This window comes from Capsicum annuum, chromosome 5 (genome assembly GCF_002878395.1).
Source record: "Capsicum annuum cultivar UCD-10X-F1 chromosome 5, UCD10Xv1.1, whole genome shotgun sequence".
Taxonomy (NCBI): domain Eukaryota; kingdom Viridiplantae; phylum Streptophyta; class Magnoliopsida; order Solanales; family Solanaceae; genus Capsicum; species Capsicum annuum.
The window spans coordinates 26751743-26762067 of record NC_061115.1 but is presented as its reverse complement, the minus strand read 5'-3'; the positions used below and the strand labels follow the sequence as shown (position 1 = coordinate 26762067).

Sequence of the window (10325 nt, the reverse complement as noted above, 5' to 3'; positions counted from 1 at the left end):
AAAAAGAATTATTAGAAGAAATCGACTGTAAAAAATATTAACAATTTTTCATATCAAAAAATTTAAAATATTGACTTTATAAGAAAATATATATTTATTTTCTTAAAAAAATTTAAGATCTCTATTTAATTTTTACCTTAAGACATCAAAGTGCTTGAACAGCCCCGGCTAACAGATAGAATAAAAATATCCTTCTAAAATCTAATCCTTACTGCATGCACGCCATGGAAGATAAAATAAATTAATTATGCTACTAGTAAACAAAATAGATGAATAGTTAATGCAAGCACTTGACATTCACATATAAGTGTATATATTATATTAATAAATCAATAAGGGATTGTTTGGTGTCGGGATAGGAGTAATGAATTTTACAATAAGATAGAGAATCATTTTGTCTTGTATTTAGTAGGACATGGAGTATTACAACTTATTCTGGAAACAGGATCCTCGATATAAAGGTGTGAAAAACATAAATTAAGATCGAAGATGATGTGATTTAAAGTAGAAGATTAGTAGGAAGCAGTGCATCCATACTAATGGGTATGACCGTTTTATTTTGTTGTCTGTTTTAGTATACGTTGTCGTTTCTTGTTAATTCTTGAAGTTAGGTGATGTTTGTTGTTTCAGAGATTGAGTGTAGTATTTGTTGCATTACTCTTGGTTCTATTATTATCACTATCTATTATTTCTTATTTTTATGTTACGTCTTTTTTAAAATTATTTTTGTCTCGAGGTAGGGGTCTGTTGAAAGCATCTTCTTCATTTCACCTCTGACGTTGAAGTATGAATTGTATATACCCTTTCTTTTTCAAACTTTTATTTGTGGAAATATAAGGGGTATATTGTTGTTGAGAATTATTTTTTATTTAGTTATTACTCCTTTCGTGTCAAAATAGTTGGCATGTAGAGATCTTACATATAATTCTAAAGGAAAAATTAATTAGGATTATAATTCGGTTAATATATTTCTTAATAATTCTTTATCTTCATCTTTTAATGTGTCTCTTAATTTTAGAACAATTATTACTTAGGAAATAGTAAAAAAAATGATTATGTTAAGTACATATTAGAGACGGAGGAAGTTGTATTAATTGATCTCTCTCTATAATATCATTATCCATCCCGTCTTGGTAACCTAATAACCCAGCGGTTTGCGACAGAGTTGTAAAATAATTTTATCTCTCCTTAAGAAGTGTCTTAGTTCAAACTTTGAATGTGAAATTATTTTTACTAGTATTTGATCTTAGATTTTAAATTAGAGTCGATTTTCTTTTAAATATCTTTTAACCCTGAAATTTAATCAAATTTTGAATTTTTTAATGTTCAAACTTTAAAAAATTGAGATAAGTTTTTTGAACTTTTGAGTCTTTTACTTAAAAAATTCTATTTTATTTTTCAAATAAAATGTACATCTAATACAACATCAATCAAAATCTTAAATCGCAAGTTTCAACTTTAAAATTTATCAATAAAAATGCTTAGCATTTTACCTTATACATCAAATTTTCACTGAAAATCTAAATAACTTAAACACCGAAAGTGAAACAAAAAACTCCATCCATTTCATTTTACTCGACTCCTACAATAATTATAGATGTGTCATTGTCCATTTTAACAAACTAATAAGAGAGTTTTATTTTTCTCATGTTAGTATTAAATAATTACATAAAATAGTAGTAGTTAAGTTTAAAGTTTCAAAATAACCATTAGTAAAATTAGTTTAGTAAGATACATTTTTAATTAAATTCTTATTAACACATGTGTCACGTTAACATCAACAACAATAATACTAATAATATATTTAGTGTATTCTTACAAAATGGAGTCTGAAAAGATAAAATATTCGTAAATTTTATCATGTCTCATAGGCAAAATTTGTTTTCAATAGACTGAGCTGGGTGTGCATCGATCAGTTTGATTTTATATATTATTAATTTAATTTATCATTTTACAATTTTCAAAGCCAATAATCAAATTAATAAGATATTTTTTAACAAAAAAATGCTCATAAAATATCCTAGCGATTTATTATCCTAGCGATTCATAAAATATCCTAGCGATTCATAAAAAAATGCTCATAGATATTTTTTAACAATTTATTATCCTAGCGATTCGGTTTTTAATTTTACTAAAAAAAAAAATTCTCATAAAATAATATCACTTCTCCAATAATTTAATGCAACAGATCAATAATGTAATTTTACAAAATACATAAATAACAATTCTACCGACCTATATATTTGAGTAACTAATGTCATATACACCAATAGAGATTGTGGTGCAGTGAATGAAGCTGCTCCACCTTAACCAGAGGTCGAGGGTTCAATTTGTGTATAAAAAAAACTCTATTTGGAGCGTTACCACTTTAATGAGCTCTACAATACGTGATCTAAATTAGCTGGAGTTCCAATGCGGATACCGAACATCCAATAAAAAAAAAACTAACATCATATACACTTTTCGTGACAAAACCCTTCTATGCTTTGTTTTACCGAACTAAATCACTAATTTTGTAGAATGTGAAAATACTAATATAATTAGGATAAAGTAATAATTTTCGTATACTCTTTGAGCTATGGAATTATCCAATAATCAATATTAAGAATTAGAAATTGAATCAATAACTCAATAAAAGTCAAATAAAATGAAAGGGAGGAGTGGCTGTAACAAATACAGAACATTTCAAGCTGTTGAAACATCACTACTCACTCCCTCCTCCTTCCTCACTCTCTCACACACACACACACACACAACCACCATTGAAACCCGCATAGATCCGTTTGCATTGCCGCATTTTAGCCCCACCCACTTACCCAAAATAGTACCTCTTTATCTTCTTTACTACTCTCCATTTCTCTGCTTTCCTTCAAAAAAAAAAAAAAAGAATCCATTTTTTCTCCTTTTCTTCTTCTTGTTGTTGTTTCTTTTATTTTTTGTACTTTCCTTCCTACCCACTTCAACCCCTTCTCTTAAATCCTATTCTTTTTGTTTCAGTTCTTGAAGTAAAAGCCAAAAAAAAGAGGAGAACAAAAAACAAAACAAGAACCATATAGAAAAAACTGAAGTGTAAAGTTGGAGTTTTGGTGGTTGTTAGCATGGTGGGGTATGTTAAAATTTGAGGTTCTTGGTGTATGGAAACTTCAGATCTGATGTTTAAAGAAAGGAAAATGAAGATACAGAAGAAGAACAAGTGTTGTTGCTGCTTACACAGTTCTTTCTTTACTTGTAGTTGACTCCAACAAGTGAAAGTAAAAGTGACAAACTAGTTTGAGCTTTGAAGGAAAATTCTTCTAGGCTTACCTTTTCTTGGGATATTGTGTGTCTTTTGGTTAAACGGGTGTTACTGTTGTAATCATTCATCAATAGTGAAAATGCTGGCTTTTGGAAGTCCTAGAAGTAATGCTCTCAGTACAAACTCTACTTGCCACTCATTACTTCGAGAACTACAGGTCTTTTTTTCTCTGTGTTGCTTTACTTTACACTTTACTTTACATAGACTAAAATGTTTCTGTCTATGGGGAATTTAGTTGTAGTTCTTGAATTCTTGTTTTTCTCCGTATTTATTAAAAAAAAAAAGGAAGCTGCACTTGAGCACGGGGTCTTTCAGAAATAGCTTCTCTAGCTCCACGAGGTAGTGTTAAGGTCTGCCATCTGCGTACACTTTACCCTCCCTAGACACCGCTTGTGGGATTTCATTATTGTTGTTGGTACTTATTAAAAAGGATATTTTGTTTTCTTGGTTTTGTTCTGTTCATTTCGCTTTGCTTTTGTCCTCTTGTTTCTTGAATTTTGTTTTTCTTGGTAATTATGAAAAGGGTATTTTGTTTTCTTGGTTTCCCCTTGACTTTGGGAAAAAGATGGGGACTTATACTTGATTTGAGGTGGGGTTTTGGTGAGTATGGTGAATAATGTTTCTTAAAGCATAGAAATTAAGAAACTATTCATTACTGTGTGGTTTATTTAATGTTTGGTAGTTATCATGGTTGCTCAATTAAATTGAAGTGGTTATTTCTGTTGTTGAGTTTCTTGGTTTTGTTCTCTTCATTTTCCTTTGTTTTTGTTCTCTTGATTCTTGAACGGATGGTCTATCGGAAACAGTATCTCTACCTCTGAAGTAGGGGTAAGGATCGGGTACACACTGCCCTCTCCGGACCCTACTTTGTGTGATTATACTAGGTGTGTTGTTGTTGTTCTGTTGGTTCTTGAATTTTGTTTTTCTTGCTACTTATGATAAGCGGATTTTGTTTTCTCGATTTTGTTGTCTTCATTTTCTTTTGTTTTTGTGAAAAAAGATGGGGACTTTTACTTGATTTAAGGTGGGGTTTTGGTCAGTATGGTGAGTAATGCTTCTTAAAGCATAGAAGAAACTATGTACTGTGTGATTTATTTAATGGTTTGGTAGTTATCATGGCTGCTCAATTAAATTGAAGTAATTGTTTCTTGTTGTTGGGTTTTATGTAAGTTGAAGGATAATTAATGGTTTTATCATGTGATATAATGGTTTTTTGTGTTTACCAGCTTCGCTTATATGACTTATTCTGGGATTCCCTTTGTTTTTGTCTTTCTCACTGCAGTTCATAAATGCTTAGTTCAAGTGTGATTTTTCAATTGGAATTTTACAAAAATTAGTCGAAAAGATGTCATTTTGTTTCCTAGATTTCATGTAGTTCCTCTGTAGAATTTTGGGGTGAATATGATGGGAATCTTACAGGGATTTCTGGCAATATTGGTCCCTGATTTATGTAATGTATATTGACTCTTGTTGGCTGTGATTTCCAGAAAATATGGACAGACATCGGAGAGAGTGAAGCTGATAAAGACCGTATGCTGTTGGAGCTGGAAAGAGAGTGTATGGAAGTCTATCGAAGAAAAGTTGAAGAAGCTGCCAATGCAAAATCACGTCTTCATCAGTCTGTTGCAGCTAAAGAAGCTGAGCTTGCAACTTTAATGGCTGCTCTTGGTGAACACAACATTAATTCGCCGGTAATGAACACTTCTCTACGTGTGGGTACTTCCTTGATCAAATATGTCAAATATCTATAAACTGATTGCTTTCCTGTAGCCTTAGCAGCACCCCAGCTCACGGAAAGTGGGTATTTTAGATGTTATTGTTACTTTTGCCATATGGCTTAACAGTTCTTCTAGGCTGTAAATGTTGTATCATTTCTTAAGAAGCTAGCGTGATTCCTGTTATCTTCCAAATAACAAGAATTTCACAAATGGGAAGGCAAAGCTGCAAAGTTTTGTTGGTGTAGAAATATATCGGATGATCCTCATGGTTTCTTTATTTCATGTAATCATGATTTATCAGTGAAGCAAGGTGAACTCTAAAGATAATTAATATTAAGGAGTTGGAGTTTTATAATCTGTTAAAGGTTTATGGTAAAGCAATGTAAGTGGCCTGGATTTAGTTGTTTCTATTTTTCTTGGATTTGGAGCAGAGAGTGGAGTGGATTAGCTAATATTAAGAGCTTACTCCTACTGTTTGAATGAATGATTGCTCATATTGTCGAACACAATAAAGTCTCCGATTTCACCTTGGAGTATCTTCAACTTCTAATCTTTCTAGTTTCCGCCTAGAAGATTCACCCCCCTATGAAGTTTGCTCATCTTCTCTTAAAATTAAGTTTTGAGACAGTTTACTGCGTTGTTTCGCATTTGGAGTCCTTTCCAAATATGCGGGGTTGTTGTTACTTATCGCACACCTACTTCGCATGCCAAGACATTATTCTTTTCCGTGGAATTTGTTTCGAGTTCCATTTTTATTCCGGAAAGCAATTTTAGAACTTCTTGGAAAAAGAAGTGTTCTCATTAAAGGTTTTTGGAAAATAGTTGTATTTCTAATAGGTGCTTCTATAACAGGCATTATACTTGCAATCTGTTTGCATAAAGACATTTCTAACATGTTAAAAGGAGGGGAAAATGTTAGTGTTGGTTTGGTTCCAAAGTGAAGACAAGACTTGTTTTTCTTTTTTTCGTATTGGAAACCAAAATTGTTCTGGATGGAACCAAACAACTTCAGTTTTGTGTTTTGAAAGTCTTTCTGGAATAATCTCGAACAACTGATCCATAATTTTGCTTGTTAATTCTGCTTTTCTGGTTACAACAGACACAGTCAGAAAAAATGTCAGTTTCATTGAAGGAGCATCTTGGGTTAATCATGCCTCTTGTTGATGATTTAAAAGCAAAGAAAGATGAGAGAGTTAAGCAGTTTGCAGATATAAAGTCGCAAATTGAGAAAATAACTAGCGAGATTTCAGGAAGTTGTAGTATTGCCAATTCTCTGAGTACCTTAAACTTGGAAGAACATGACTTGTCGACGAGAAAGCTCTCAGAGTGCCAATCACATCTACATGCTCTCCAAAAGGAGAAGGTATGTGTGGACTAAATTAAATTTCGTTCGTATCTTGTTTCTTGGTTACTTTTACTCCCTCTTTTTCAATTTTTAGTTGGCATTCTTTCCTAAATAGTCAGTCCCGGAAAGAATGACAGTTTTCCTATATTTAATTGTAACGATTTTACTTTAAACTTCTCATTTCCCCCCTAATGAGATAATTTATGGCTACAAGTTTCAAGAGTCTTCCTTTCATTCTTAAACTCCGTGCACAGTCGAACACCATCACATAAATTGGGATGGGGATGGAGGGAACAATATTTTTAAACAATGCAATTACAAGTTTCTTTTTTGCTGGAGCTTTCTCTGAAACATTGTGAGAGGCATGTTCTTTACGTTACAATATTATAGTTACCCTCAACTGAGGATATTCTTCTGATAAAGGCCACCAGAAGCTAAATCTTCAGATGCTCACCCCCAACACCCCCTTCTGAAAGGCTTCTTTGATTCTTTCCTAGTGTTCACTGGTATCTTTTGAATTATATCTAGATGTTTGTGCATCATTGTTCTCTTGATGTATAAAATGCTGTAAGTAACCTTGTCAATTTGGTCCATGAGATGGAGCTTATCTCCCGTTTCTGTTCTGTTTCATTAGTCCACTTCTATTAGGATTTAGGTCATCTTCAGCACTTTGACAAACACTGCAGTATATAACTGGAGATCCTTTTTCACGTTTATGTGGTTCAGCATGGCATTCTTAACCATCATGAAAAAAAAAAAAAAAAGGGTAGCCCGGTGTACTAAAGCTGCTGCTATGCGCGGTGTCTGGGGAAGGGCCCCACCACAAGGGTGTATTCTTAACCATCATGAATTATGCATTTTTGGTTTATCATTAGGTAGCTATCTTTCTTTTAGCAAATTTAATAATTGATGATTGCTTCTGCATGCAGTCTGTGCGGATCCAAAGAGTTCTGGACAGTGTGAATGAGGTTCACACATTGTGCGGTGTACTTGGGCTGGATTTTGGTGAAACTGTAAGCAATGTCCATCCAAGCTTGCATGAGATTAATCCGGGACAGTACAAAAACATCAGTGACATCACGTTGGAAGGTCTTGACCAGGCCATCCTTAAATTGAAAACCGAAAGAAAAGTTCGATATCAGAAGGTATTATTTTCCTAGATATGGTACCGTCTTTTCTTTATTCGCTGTCTAATGTCATCAATAATGCAGCTAAAGGATGTGATGGGATCTCTGTTTGAGCTTTGGAGCTTGATGGATACAACGAGAGAAGAAAGGCGTAAGTTATCAAGAATCATTTCCGTTCTTGATATTTCTGAATCAAAGGTTGTGGAACCAGGTGCACTTACATTGGAGGTTATTCAGCAGGTGTGCCTCTTAATTTCTTTCCATCTCTTGTTCTGTTCTTCTTTTCCCCCTTAATTTCATTTCCCTACACCAACAATGATTCCAATGAGAGGGAGTATTGAAGAAGAGAGTGCATATACCAGTTTACTGGGCTGATTCTGCTGAATTGCAAACACTATTTGTGGCTATATATAGACTCACTAGAGAGATATAATATTGTTTTTACATTGATAGCTATCAGCAGAAGTTGAGAGGCTTACCAAACTGAAAGCAAGCAGGATGAAAGAGTTGGTGATGAAAAGGAGGGCAGAACTAGAGGATTTGTGCTATAAAACCCATATACAACCTGATTCAAGTACGGCTGCTGATAAATCTAGTGCAATGATAGACTCTGGTAAGACGTCTGACTTGGACCCGTTAAGTGCTATGTTCATCTGAACTTCAATGCAGGGAAATGAGTTCAATCTCCATTTGTAGGTCTCGTGGACCCTTGTGAACTCCTGGCAAATATTGAAGCTCAAATAAACAAAGTAAAGGATGAAGCTTTAAGCCGGAAAGAAATTATGGATAAGATAGAGCGGTGGCTTTCATCTTGTGATGAGGAAAACTGGCTTGAAGATTATAACCTGGTAAGTAAAAACTACTCCTATTCAATTTCCTTTAGCCAATCTCCGTTTCCTACTAACCCTTCTAGTAACTTTAGATTTTATAGTTGACCAAAGTTTTACATCAGCTATAGTTTGATTAGTCTTAAATTGTCAGGATCATACACGGTACAGTGGTGGAAGAGGTGCTCATATAAATTTAAAGCGGGCAGAACGAGCAAGAATTACAGTGACTAAGATTCCAGGTATTCTACTCTAGCTTTTTCAGTGGTGTCATTTTAGTCTGGATCATTGGCACTAATTGAACTCCACGGCTTTTTATGCTTTAGGTATGGTTGACAGTTTGATTCACCGGACACTAGCATGGGAAGATGAAAATCAGAAATTGTTTCTGTACGATGGGGTGAGTTCTTTTGCAGCTAAGGAACTTTTAGATTTTTTCTGTCGTTCTGCTGTTGGTCAAGTGAAACTTGGCTTTACTTGTAGGTGAGATTGGTTTCAATATTGGAGGATTACAAAGTGAGTCGTCTTCAGAAAGAAGAGGAGAAGAAACGAGCCCGGGTACTGTTAATACCCTCATTTACTAATAAAATGCTGAATTGTTATATGAGACATGTATCTTAGGGAATGCACGATGTCAAAAAATCACTGGAATTCTTATGTTGTATAATAACAAAGTACTACTTTCTCATTTGTCCTTGTACGACACGAGCGCTTCAGTTGAGTCTAAAAGATGAGGAAATGATATTAGCTAGGGAGCATCTTAGCCAGTCGATATTACAAGTAATGATCTAAAAATATATGTTATTATCTGTTCTTTTACAGGATCAGAAGAAACTCCAAGATATGCTGCTGGCAGAGAAGGAATCGATATATGGTTCTAGACCTAGTCCGAGAAGAACCAACAGCTTTAGGAAGACAAATGGATACCATACAAATGGAAATGGGTCAGTCACTCCCTCGCCACGTCGGAGGAACTCAGTTGGTTGTGCAACTCCAGAGCTTCAAACACCCCGTTCTTACTCTGGGCGGCAGAATACCTATTTCAAGGAAATGAGAAGACTATCTACTGTCCCTCTCAACTTTGTGGCTGTGGCAAAGGAAGATACCATATCATTTTCTTCTATTGGTGGTTCTGAGCCTGAATCTCCGCCTCAATTAGGCTGACTTCACAACTTGAGTTGGTAAGCTTGTCCCTTTTGTTTGCTACATTTTTTTGAACCCTGAAATTTGAGCACGTAAAATTCCTCTATCACACTTTGGGACTTCAAGATCATCTTTTGAGATGCTTGAAGATAAAAATCACCTGTGTAGGTTCTTTTGCTTTCTCTATAATTTCCCCAAAATTTATTGATTCACAAATCACTATTTAGATATATATTTTGTGGTTTTCCTTTGCGGATGGATGAGGGTGGGGATGGCGATGGGGATGTAGAAGGGATGAGTTTCGCCAACTTAGGCAAACAAGGAGTAACCTCGGGCTCTGCTCTGGTGGTAAGAGTGCAATACACGATGGTTAGGCGCATGTCCCACGAGTTCTTTGTTGTAGACAGCCTGGTCTTGAAGTGGAGAAGGATAGAGAGGCGACCCCATTATCCACTGAGTTTTGAACTGTGCGCGCTCCTGGCCCTTAGGATTTCTCATTTATCCAAAAAGGAGTGCAATACGTGGTGCATTTCGTTTCCTCTTCCGTGATCCATGTTTTATTACTTAATGTTTCGCTTTATACTTGGATGTCTTATTTCAACCTTATATTGGTTGTACCTCACCATGTATAATTGTCTTTGCAGGGAGACGACCACATAATCCATGGCCACATAACCTCATAATTTGTGAATACTGAAGGGGAGTGTACACTACTGTAATGCTGTAATGTGTTAGGCAGTTCTAGCACTTTGTGACTTTTTTGTTAGTGAGACTTCTACTGGTGCTATAAGCTGGTTACTATAGATATTGTTTGTGGATATACTAGTGACATGGAAGTTCTGTTTGAATAGATGTTCACTGACCGATATG

The 10325-nt window shown here is 34.7% G+C and overlaps 1 protein-coding gene across 1 annotated transcript; it reads left to right on the top strand.

Annotated features, from left to right (window-relative positions):
- The first annotated feature begins 2635 nt into the window (after positions 1-2635).
- On the top strand, positions 2636-10323 carry LOC107870526 (65-kDa microtubule-associated protein 6). Its single transcript, XM_016717086.2, has 12 exons — positions 2636-3452; positions 4783-4986; positions 6113-6376; positions 7288-7503; positions 7570-7725; positions 7939-8098; positions 8182-8333; positions 8467-8554; positions 8639-8712; positions 8796-8870; positions 9135-9493; positions 10100-10323. Exons 1-11 carry the CDS (start codon positions 3375-3377, stop codon positions 9474-9476), a joined length of 1809 nt encoding a protein of 602 aa, XP_016572572.1. The 5' UTR covers positions 2636-3374; the 3' UTR covers positions 9477-9493; positions 10100-10323.
- The last annotated feature ends 2 nt before the right edge of the window (positions 10324-10325 follow it).